The 12,487-nt window shown below is 39.8% G+C and overlaps 1 protein-coding gene across 2 annotated transcripts in view; it reads right to left on the bottom strand.

Annotated features, from left to right (window-relative positions):
• Window positions 1–12,487, bottom strand: part of lrba (LPS responsive beige-like anchor protein) — a 176,747-nt gene that overhangs the window by 125,530 nt on the left and 38,730 nt on the right. For both annotated transcript variants that reach the window (XM_024259407.1, XM_024259408.2), the window contains exons 22-28: window positions 5,537–6,700; window positions 5,262–5,458; window positions 3,923–4,076; window positions 3,251–3,431; window positions 1,189–1,322; window positions 580–687; window positions 316–457 (exon numbers count right to left, since the gene is read on the bottom strand). In XM_024259407.1, coding sequence (XP_024115175.1) covers window positions 316–457; window positions 580–687; window positions 1,189–1,322; window positions 3,251–3,431; window positions 3,923–4,076; window positions 5,262–5,458; window positions 5,537–6,700 — 2,080 coding nt within the window. The remainder of the gene's footprint in view (window positions 1–315; window positions 458–579; window positions 688–1,188; window positions 1,323–3,250; window positions 3,432–3,922; window positions 4,077–5,261; window positions 5,459–5,536; window positions 6,701–12,487) is intronic.

Genomic DNA, 12,487 nt, shown 5'->3' with positions numbered 1-12,487 from the left:
CAAGTATCGGCAGATGAAATATCGCGATATATCGCCAAATCAATTTTTCCTACACCCCTAGTTTTCAGCTTCATCCCAGCATGGATTTGGTTACTCGCTGCAAACACAGGCCCTAGAAGTGAGTAAAAGTCTTAATACTTAAAAACATTTCTTCAAATAAGCAGGAAAAAAAAAAAAATCTCCCAACAAATGAAATATCATGATATATCGTCAAATCGATTTTCCCTTAAAGGGTCAAAACCACTTTCATGAATTTGCTGCAAATCCCCAAATGCACCTGCAAAAAATGTTTTCATCTCAAAAGTGTTTGCATACCTGAACTTCTAGCAGACTGGGAGCGTTGAGGGCGTCTCTTATCATTGTGTGGCTCCAAGATGTCCCGGTACTTGGAAACCATGAGGACTGAGATGAAGTAGACCACAGCTAGAGCCAGGAACTGGGCCTGCTTACTGTCCACCTAGAACACACACACCAAAAAGAAATACTTTACCTACTTTGAAATTGGGACTTTGTTTAAAAAAGTACCCCAAGTGAGAGACAAAAGGTGTTCTGAGTTTTATTTATTTTTTGTGGACTCACAATATCTCTGAAGACGATAGCCCTGAGGCGATTAATGTCCATATCCTGAAGCAGGCGGTCCAGATCTCTGATTGGAGACATGCCGCCTGTCACTGCATCAACGGGACTCTGTGCATTTAAAAAAAAAAAAAAATCAAACCACATAAACAAGATTATTATCTGCAAGTGGAGGAGGGGGGGGTACAGCAATCGAAACATCTAATCTTACACCCGAGGATCATTTGTGGAATAAGACGAGGTTCAACAGCTCCTTTTTAGGAAGCCATCCCTCCATAGACCAAACCTTCAACGTAATGGCTTTTCTATGGAGCCCGCTGAATTACAAATGAGTTTTAACACCCTTGTTCAGGGAAGAGCATCTTGACTTTACTGGAAGTCACCGTATCAAATCAAAGGGGCAATGACAAAGGGCTTAGTCTGGTGTAACAAATAGCAACGCGTGCGGTAATATAATAAGATCTGAGCTAATGCAATAACACTTGCTGGTGGAGGGAACAAAGGACACAATGGCGCATGGTGTGTTACTGTGACTATGTGGCGGGAAATAAAAGAACTAGATTTTTTTTAAAGACTTAAAACATTACAAAAAACGTATATGTGGATACTTGCCTGCGCAGACGCAGATTTAGCTGTCCCCAGTAAAGTACCGGGCATGGCTGGGTGGCTGCGCACTGAGCTTTCTGCACCATGCTTTAATTGGGTTTGCTGGCACTCCAGACAGTTTCTCACTGCCATAGCACACACTAGGGAGGGACAGAAAATGATATGTTGTGTGACACCATATAAACAAAAATGAAACATTCTTTACAGAAAGAAAAAAAAATCCCTCAGTGTTTCTATTCCCACATGAAAAGAGAAAAAATCCAAGGGGATTCTAGAAGAGAGGAGAGGATGAGGAGCTGAGAGAGATAAAAACAAAGGAGAAGAAGTGGGGCCGTGACAAGGTCGGTGCTCCGGCCAACTCTGGCAGCACCGCTCACTCTTTCTTGCCCCACCTCTCCTCCCAAGGTCATAGTGCGGGGGGATTCTCCTGAATCATCCCCAGTGTGTGCAGCTCCCATAATAAATGAAAGTGCGGCTGTGTGCACATGCTGAGTATGCAGCAAGATGCGCCCTTCAGCACAGAGCAACATCTTATTGTCCTGGCAACTCGGGTTGAGAAGCGGCCTGCTTAAGGTGTGTAATTCAAGGTAGTGCTCCTCTTCTGGAGTCGCTGCTGCAGCTCCATTTGACAACTGACAAATGTTAACTCGGCTGCATTAAGATTACGAAGGAGGGAATTATTCCGTCTGGAAATGGGCTCGCCTTTTCCATTAGAACCACTCTTTCATACCACCATTTATAAAGGAAAGAGAGAGGGCAAGGGAGGGGCGGGGGCGGGAAAACCTTGTTACAGTTTTCCAAAATCAGATTAGGTGCCAGCAATGGGGAGTGTATACCTCATCAAATATTGATTTCATAACAGCTGCTTTCTAAAACTGACGTTATTTTCCTGCAAACGCTTTGCAGCAGAAATCAAATCTGTGAAAAACGCTGGACATCGAGAGATTTGTCAGGATTTTGTTTTTTAAAGCAACCGTCATTTTATTTGGAAAAACTGAACTGCCTTAAAATAAATAGATAAAATAACTAAGAAAAAACACTCATCATTCTTGCTTGTGCACCAACGAATTAAAAAAAAAAAAAAATTAAGTTCCTGCAAAAGGAAACGAGGCCTCGGGCTAAGCAGCAGTACCAGACAACTCTCTACATCACCCTAGCAGCCATTTCAAAGTGTCGCCGTTCAGCGGGGTTATAACAACATGATAATACAGAGCTGATATGAGCCGAGTGAAAGTGGTGGGAGGATGAGAGAAGCATCTGGAGAACAAGGGGAAAAAAAAGCAGAAAGGAAAGATTACAGGAGGGAGGCTTAAAAGAGGCAAGAGGGAGCCGTGACTCGGGCCGAGACGGAAAGTTGCTGGCGGCTGCTGGGAGCTGAATCGACATGACAGAACAGGGAGAAAGGTGAAAAGGAGGAGATAAAATCCTGTCAGGAGCTACAGATGAGGATAAGGACACATCAACATGTGTCATTTTTTTTTGTGAACGACAGATCTTAACGAGAAACTCTAAATATTTAGGATATTAAATAAAACTATTAATTATTGTAAAATAATCCAGTTCGAAAATAAAATTTAGGAGTCCAAGAAAAACAGAATTTCGATGAATTTTTTGGGACAAATGTTTCCCGAAGGTTCACTAAATTGTTGATCTAAAGAGCACTTTTCTTAATCCTAAAAAAGATAAAAAGGTAAAAGTTTTTTTTTTTTTTTAATTCGATGTGAAGTTTTACTTTTTTTAAAATCTAAATTTGAATAGGCATCTATTTAAAATATGACTGCAGGCTGATACACCTGTACCTATACAATTTACTTTAAATATTAAGCAAAATAACATTTCAAACCAATGACTTAGGAGGAAAACTGTAAATTTTATACTCCTTTAGAGACTGTAAACATTCTCAAACTACCATAAAAAAAAAGCTTTCAAACAGAAGAAAGGCTAAGATTTGGTTAAGACGATTTGACATGTTTCCGTACGAGTAAAAAAAGAGGTGGAACACTGATATATTGGTCATGAAATTTGTTTGTAGAATCAAAAAGAATGTGGCGGCGGTGAATGCTCTTACCAAGGCGAAGGCACTGCCGCAGAATCCCCCCAGAGGACATGTTTTTCTCCGCTTCTATCTCTGTGAAGTTGAGACAGCTGGCAAAAATGAGAACATCTGCGAGGTTGATGAGGCGCTGCAAGAAGGTAACTGAAGCCTCCAGAGGCAAGCCTTGAGACGGCTCAATGTTCTCCAGTTCGTGCTGAAATAGAAAAAGTATAACTTCAAGCTTAAAGTTGGTTAGTTATTTTAAAATAACAAAAAAATTTGCAGGACAAATTTATTTTGAAAGTCAGGTAAATCTATTTTTGTTGATGGCATTCGTGGGCTGTTTGTGGCAACAACACAAAAGAAGACTTGGAAAAAGTGCAATTTTTCTTCATTAAGCTGTAATTTTGTGAGTCAGACACAGCCGAATGGAACTGAACTTTAATGGAATTGGGCTTCCACCCATTTCTTAGAGAGGCTGGATGGGTCACACGCAAAGAATCATGTAAGAGCTCTGCAGTCACAGAGGTCAGGCAAGGAAAAAACAACAAACTAACATTGTTAGCAAGCAGTTAACTGTAGTCTAATGCGATTGGTAAAGGTCAATGCGGATTGATAACTTCCTGCAACCAGCCTCATTTTCTAAATATGGACGTGAAGGCAGGCACACGAAATGGCCGGGCGTGCATTAAAGAAAGGACTCACAGAGGAAGACGTGGCAGCGGACAGCAGAGGTAGAATGCCTCCACAAGCCATGATGAGATTGTCCACCACCTGGGAGATGAGGTGAACACTGTTGTGGACAAACACGATGTTCTCGCTGTTGTTCACAATGTCTGGGATCGTCTTTGTGGTGTTACTGAGGAGCAACAAACACAAGATTGTATCTCATGTTAGAAGAAATGAACTTTGGAATGACATTTATAGAATAAACTCTGCACTACAAGCCCAACAGAACCACAATGGGGCTCAACAATTCTAAACAGATCCACTAGTTCACAATCACAATTAACATAATGTTTAGACCGTTTATTCTAAACTATTTTCTGTAAATACAAATAAAATTCTAGCAACATTATTAATTAAAGTATTAAAATACATTTAAATTTCTTCACACTTCTTATAAAGACAAAACCAAGAAAGGAAATTATTTATGTTAAAAGCTTCAATTTAGTCGTTATTATTTTTTTTTATTTCTTCAATAAAACACTGAAATAATACATTTTTTAATTAGCTTACAATAAAAAACAAAACACTTTTTTTGGTCAAAATTATGGAGCCCGTAAAGGGACATTAATTTTAAAAAGAATAAATAAATTCTAAAAATTGAAGCTAAAAAAAAAAAAATCTGGTTACTAGCTGTGCTCACCAGATAGTAACTGGTGCACACAAGATAGTAACCTGAAAATAATTAATGAATTACATTTTTAGAAAAAGTATTTTTACTTCCACTTTTAGAAAAAAAAATAACTTCCATTTATATAAGTTTTGTTGTTGTTGTTGTTTTAGTTAGTATCTAATGCTACCTGGTGTTAGTAACCAGAAAAAAAAAAACATTTAACTTCAATTTTTAGAAAAAAATATATATATTTTTTTGCTTCAATATCCCCTTGAGGGTTCTGAACAAAATAGACTCTCTGGTTAAAAAAAACATTAAAATAAGGCAAAAGTTAAGGCATAAAGTAAAAACGTGTATATACAGTATATTATATCATTCAAAGATTAAAAAAAAAACTTGCAGTGGATATAAAACATTTTTTAGTCATTTATTTTAAATGTGACAAAATACACCAAAAATGTTCAATTCCTATCAAATATGAAAATATTTCAGACTGTTTTGTTTAAGAAGGCGTGTGTTTATACCTGCTGATGAAGATTTCTCTCCTAAAAGCTTAAATTGTTATTTATTCATACATGTTTACAGTTTTGAGTTAACAGAAACTAAAACATTACTTCCTGCTTGTGGGGAATTATATTTTTAGGGCTTTATAAGTCAACTGTTTTTTTTTTTTTAGCACACTAATTGAATGCAAGGTTCTTCTACCTTCTCCACATCTGGACATCCGTCTCTATAGAGAAGAGCAGGTCTGTGAGAAGACGCTGGTGCATGTGGGACCAACGGAATTCTGGGATGCGGAACATGGTGGAGCGAGGCGCTGATGTACTGCCTTCTCTCTGCTGGCCTGAGGAACTTCCTGCCTCTGGTGCTGTTGCTGTAGCTGCCTGACCCTGGTTTGTGTCCTACCATAAAAAAAACATAAGAAGCTTTATCACAGGGTTAAGTTCACAAAACGCTTTGGAAACAGGACATAAACGTACCGCTGAGGAGGTCTCCTTCAGTTCAAGCCCCTTAGTGTCTAGGGCCACATTGGACACATCCAGCCTGGCGATTTTGATCTCTTTGGTCTTGCTGAGAGAATCTGGGCTCTTGGGGGTGTCAGAGCTGGAGGGGTTTGTGTCGGCAGCACTGGACTGGGTTTCTTCTGTGGTTGTGCCACCAGCATTTGAAGGCTGATTTGGAGCCTCTTGGGATGAAGAGGTCGGTGTGGCGTCCGAGGGTTGCTGGTCCTTACTCGCTGCTACAGAGGAAGACTGTGTATCACTGACATCCTCTTTAGGAGCTTCTGCGTCACTCTGTTGAGGTGCATCAGTTGAAGTGTTCTCATCTCCCTTTTCCTGCTCCTGACTCTCTGTCTGTTCTTCATTTTTAACCTCCTCTTCTCCCTGATCACTGACTTTCCTTTTACCATCTTCTTCTCCATCACCCTTTTCTCCTACATCACCATCTTCTCCAGTTGCAGCAGAAACATAAGACTCCTCTAAACTTTCATCAGCATCACTTGGCTGGACTTGGTCGCTTACAGATGACACGTCGACCAAATCCTCGTTGAAGACAGAAGCTCCACCGGCTCCAGAGTTGTCCAGAGAGGCTGCATGTTCAGATAATGTTTGCTCGGCCTCGTCTGCTTGTTCTGGAGGGTTTTCGGTTTCAGAGGTCGAGGAAACGTCTTTGTTTTCTGATTTTTTATCCTCTCTCTCAGCAGCTGAGTCATCACTTCTGGATGGCTCAGAATCAGCCTCTTTAGAGTTGGTCATTTCAATCACTGCAACTTCATTTTCCTTTCCAGCATCTAAGCCATCACTGGAGTTCTCCTCCGGCCCTTTCTGCTCTTTGTCTTCATCTCTGGCCAGGATGTTGGACACAGTGATGGATGTGGGCTCGCTGTCCGACCGTGGCCTGGAGGTTAGGGTGGAGTTGGATGCTGAGTCGAGGGATTTCTGAGAAAGACTGTCCACCGTCAGCTCGATAACAGTGGAGGGCGCCGTCTCCTCTGCTGATGACCCGTTAATACATTTTGTGGCCTCTGAGCTTTCGCTGACGCCGGAGACGGTCCGAACGGCGGCTCCGGAGCCGGCAAACTCCTGATCCTGGTACTGACGGAACATCCGAGACAGATTTTCTTTGTGTTGCTCGAAAGTGACCTGTGGTGAGAGTGGACACAAATGTTAGCAAAGCCACCCATGAGCCATCTAAATAGTGATGTCAGACAGCAACTCCACATCTTTACTCTAAAATACTCGTATGTTCAGAACTGAGATTTACAGCATCCAAGTCCCACTTTATAGTTGCAGAGGATATGGATCTTTTGTGTTTCTATTCTGCAAATTTTGAAGTTTTTTTTAAGTTCAGAAGGCATTTCACATTTTTTATGTAGGATGAAAACATTTTTTAATCAAGTGTTTTTTCTATTAAAGCAAGTTTTGACTTTTTATCTTAAAAACTATTTAATTTTAGTTTTAAATTAGGCTAAATAAAAAAATGGCAATTTGTGAAACTGTTAAAGAATAATTACATTCTTATTACTTACAAACAAGTCTTTAAAATCACATTTACCTTACAGGAATACTGTCTATTATAAGCTTCCAAGTAAACATTCTACATAGACCTCCTGCCACCAGTCTACAAAGATGCATCTTAAAATAAGCACTTAAAAGATTCTTTAAAGAAAATTTAAATAGATATTATATAGTCTCCAAGCAATAAATAATACTAAGTTAATCAAAGTTTGCAATTTACAAAATATACGGGTAAAACATATCAGAAATGATGACCTCCAAACTCCAGTTTTGACCAAATTCTTCAGCTTTATAAGAAAAAAAGTCCAGATACTATATTAAAAGTAAAACATTTTTAAAGTAAACACTTTTATTATAGATTAAGTATACTTGTAGTACATTGAAATACTTTTTGCAAAAGGAAATGACAAAAATAAATGAATACATTAAAAAAAGCTCATTATGAGATTCCTGAGAAATTTCCAGAATTACTTTCAGACTAAAACTACCAGCCTAGAGCTTATAGAATATGAGAAAACAATTTACCCATTTGCTCTTACTCTTCTGTTCACACTAAAATCTTTACATGTATTCATGCCAGCGACACATTTAAAACTTCTCTTTTATATGCAGCTACCCAAGGCCCTATTAACCTCCATCAGTCTCCCCAACATCTGATACGGGCCGACTAGACTGCTCGTCTATACCAACAATGGTCCACAGTGGCATTTGAGGAAGAGCCCGTCCATGTAAGCAGTCATAGATTAGCAGTAGATACTATTAGTGTGTGTCTTCTGGCTGTGCTGACTGCGTGTCCAGCATCGACAAATCCTCCCACGCCTAATTTAAGAGCCTGCATTAATCACTGTGTTTGGAGGACAGGGAGTCAAAGATGGGTTGGGGCGGTGGTGGGGGGGGAGTGAAACTAGACCCACTTTGCTCCTTTTTTCTACCTGAGGCTATTTAGACAGGAGGAAAGGGAGAGGGACAGCAGGAACGAAAGGAAACGCCGAAGATGAAAAGGACGGGAGAAAAATTGCAAAGGGGCAAAAACAAAAAAAGCCAGTGAGTCAGGGAGAGAGGAAGAAAGCTGATTATTTGTAATTAATTAGGCGTTATTGTTCTAAATTAGCCCGCTACACGGATGCTCATTAATCGTCTGCAGTGGGAGGCACTGATTGGTAATCTATAACTGCTCTCTGAGTGCACTGCCTGTTCCGAACGCGCCAGTGGTCCGTCTCTTTCTCTCCCCGCAGTGATCACACAGCCAGAGCCTCCAACCCATCAGTTTGTGCTTAATTTGACGTTTAGCATTTTCTGCAATTAAAAGGCTGCATTCAGAGAGCACTGCTGCAGTGAAGCGCGTATCGCCGCAGATCCAGGTTTGCCTTCTGTGCATTAGGATGATGTATGTTGGCCTTAAATGGGGCTCCACAACAGATCCAGTTACCATTAGACAGAGGTGGAATAAGCCTGTGGTTTTTCAGAGAGCATTTAGCCTTGCTGCGATACATAGAAACTGCCCTGGGTGGCTAAGGCATCAGCGCTGATCTAATCTAATTTCAGCCTACTCCACGACTGGCCCCGGCCTTAGTGGGTTATAGAAAAATGTTATGGTAATTCAGAGAAGCATGGTGAGCCTCTCTAATGTGACAGGTAACATGGCGTTGGCTCAATGCGGCCGATCACACAAGCAATTTGAAAGGTTCTGTACGGGGGGGGGTTATTGTCATTACTGAAGAAAATGATTGTGATCACAAAAAACTGTTGTTTTTAAAACAAATATTATATCATAGTCCTAAAACAGATCATTTTTACAATAATCCGCATAAGGTTTTTGCTTCTTTTACTCATCTGAAGTAAAGAATTCAAAACATGTTTAGATGCCAACAAAAAAAACATCATAAGGACTGAGAGAACAGGTTAGCAAAATCCTAAAATCAATGCCAAGTTTTAAATTTCTTTTTCTGCTTCGTTTCTGCTACCCCCCAAAAATAGTAATTCATCAAAAAAGAGTAACCATTCCATTTTAAAAACGATTCAGTTCCTGTCATGATTTGTGGTCGACGATACGATTCATAGTTAATATTTATTCATTTTGAACGATCCGATTCACTGACCTAAAAATCAATCTAGGACAGCTTTAGCCACAGGTTTAACCAGAGATAAATACCTGATACTGAACAGTGCAGGGGAAGATTTCCAGATTTCTTGCAAGATAATCAAGTGTAAATTAAACATGTGTACAAACAAGTACACAAGAATTAATCCATTACAATTGTAGTTTTAACGAAACATTCTACCACACTGTATGGTCACATCTTTGGAAAATTCAGTGTTTCCACACATTGGACTGTAATGATGGCTCAATCCAAATGGTTTTGTCCAGTATGGATTATAAGCAACGTATTTCATTTTGAAATAATTTTGTAGTAGAATAGGTTGATTTGATTGACAACTTGCCATCAATCTGGTTGGACTGCCCAAATATACATTGATTCACATTAAATTTACAACATTATATGATACATTATTTCATTACCCATAAATGTCTTTTTTCTATGTAAAATCTCATTTTAAAGGTGAAAAATGTGATGCCAAATGATTAAACTTCCGTCTTTCACATTAGCCCCCTGTCCCGACTACTCAAAATAATATTTCGAGTGTGCACAAATGCACATCTTCGCAGACTTTGACATGAAATGAAGCCAGCTGACCGTAGGACGATATAAAGGGCACTGAGACCTTCACTTTCTCTTTTATGGAGGTCCTTGTTCACCAACTGACTTTTGAGGAGAGAAATGGACAGAGGAGGAGGGGGGCACCTTGGACGGGATGCGAGTGGGAGGGCTGTTGTGTCAGCGTGCCCACCTGCAGGAACATCTGTCTGTTCGGAGGGGCACATGTACACATGTGCCTCACCGGCGATGACTGACAGACACACACAACCACACACAAAGGAAGACGAGTCGCCTTTCTCGTCTCAGACTTATTCAAGCTAAATTAAGGGGTTAAATAAGGATAGGAACTAACTAAAAAAAAACAACAACAACAACAACAAATGTTCCGCAGTAACAGAGTTTTTTTTGTGGCTTAATAAAAATGTCTTTATATCCTGGACATTGATGACAAAAGGGCTTGCATTCCCAGAATCAAGCATGCCATTTTCTTATTACTAAACTAGCACAAAAGATTCAAAAATGTGCTCAGACTGAGGCGTGCACACGAGAAACTAATAACCCTCCAACCGCCAGCGAATTGCAAGCTCTATTTCTGTTAAAGGCACATGTGCAAACATGTATTTGCGAATGCATATATGCGCTTATCAAGAGGCTCCCAGTGGGATGGTTGTATTTATGAGGCCTTGTTTCTGCGATTGTTCCTGTGTAGCTGCGATGAATATTCAATGTGCTCTGAGAGGAAGGCTTCCATGGAACCCAGGAGGAAAGAAGGGCAAAGACAAAATGTGGCTGGTAACTCACATTCACTCGAGCACTTGTGTGCACACATACACACGAGTACACACGGCCCTGCAGCAGTGGGAGGAGAGAGCAACAGTGACAAACAACTCTGGTGCTACAAAGGTGGCAGGAAATCTATCAAACGGGACAATAAAATTGCAATTGAGTTTCTTTAGCTTTTTTTATAGCAGATGCATGTATCTTGGTGGCTAGCACTCGCCTCAGCTATCTGATGCAGAGGCAGCTCCCAGAATTCATAGCGCTGTGTGTCTGGGTTAATTTACACACTCGGCACAACGATTTGTAGCCAAGGTTAAAAAAAAAAGAAAGAAGGAAAAACTTTATGTTGATGAATTGTGAGTAAAAGTAGCCAAGAAAGGGCTTTTTCTGACATAAAAAAAACATGTTTACTATTTGAAACTTTTTTTTGTCTTTCAAATGTATGTGTGCGCAATACAGATTGATATACAACTGATAACCTTCCTAAATGTATCACTGTGCAGGAATAAATTAAAGCCTGTATTCCCTGTTATCTCCGTCCCCTTCCTGGCTCATCTCTTCTGCAGCGGTTTGAGGTGTGGCGAGACGCAGCCGCTTCCAAACAAACCAGACACAACACAGACGCGCGCAGCGCCCTGTTAATTGCTGCCTTCAGACAGCTCCTCTCGCCGGCAGTCTGTCTGTGCCCCCTGTTGGATGGCAGCTCTCAAAGCAGCAGAACAGTGAGGCGTCTCATCTCCCGAGCACTTCTTTTTGCCGGCGTTTAAACTTGCCAGGCTTTAAATAAAAAAACAAAATAACCCTTCCCAGACCACAAGTGTGACACCAACCTTAATTACCCCACTGCTCTGGGGCAGAGCTCTGCAACATGATATCAACAGTGAATTTCTAAAGCGGGGATTTGAGTTCAGTTTTGAAAATAAGAAGTGCCACAAGATTTTTTTTTTTTCTTTCTAGCAACTAAAAACAAACAAAAAAATGTCATAAACGGAAGAGCAGAAGGCATGGATTCTGATTGGTTTATACTAAAATGCGCTTTTAGGTTACAATCACTACATAATTTTTACTGATTAGTCTGATGGAAAGGAAAGCTTCAATTAATTTAATGTAATAATAGTACAATAAAATTAGTTTTTAGCTACTATTTTAGAAATGTGCTAGTTATTTTGGCTAAATTTGTCACTTTCATAGTTTTTCAAGCTAATTTCACATCTAGCTTTTGTTTTAGCGTTAGCTCATTTGGCATCTAATGAGGTTTTCTAGGATAATTTAAACATTTTAGCAATATGCTAGCTGTTTTGCTTAATTTCCAATTTTTTATACAGTTTTGGCATTAAACCATAGTATTTGCATTATGCTAACGCGTCAGGTATTTTTTCAAATATAAATGACATCTTAGCATTTAAGCTATGTCCGAATTCCCACTCTACTCCCCAACTACTGAAAAACTATATAGTGCAGGACTATCCAATAACCTGAATTTAAAAGTAATTCGAACATCATGCTCACTACTTTTTTTTATTTTTTAAAGGGGTATATATGATGTCACTGTTTTCACAAAGTGAAAACCTAATCAATACTGGTAAATGGCATGTACTTGTATAGCGCTTTCTACCTTCCTTGCTTTACATTCACAGACCCTTTCACCCATTCACACACACATTCACACACTGGTTGTGTCTCTGCTGCCGAACACTGGCGCCAACCTTCCACCAAAGGCAATTTGAGGTTCAATGTCTTGCCCAAGAATACTCCCAACACATGGACGGAAATCGAACCTGCAATTTTACGATTGGGAGTTTTTTGCAAAAATTGTTCAAATACGTATTGTCATACAGTTTATAATTCCCCAATGTAGTGAGCATTGATGCATACTGATTTTTCGCTGAGAATTCTGGGAAATTTCTAGGGCACTTAATTTTGAAAGTACGGCCTATCTCAAAATTCCTTCACTACTCACTATATAGTGCAA

This window comes from Oryzias melastigma, linkage group LG1 (genome assembly GCF_002922805.2).
Source record: "Oryzias melastigma strain HK-1 linkage group LG1, ASM292280v2, whole genome shotgun sequence".
In the NCBI taxonomy this organism is placed as follows: domain Eukaryota; kingdom Metazoa; phylum Chordata; class Actinopteri; order Beloniformes; family Adrianichthyidae; genus Oryzias; species Oryzias melastigma.
The sequence above is the reverse complement of the archived record's forward strand: the minus strand, read 5'-3'. Positions and strand labels throughout refer to the sequence as shown.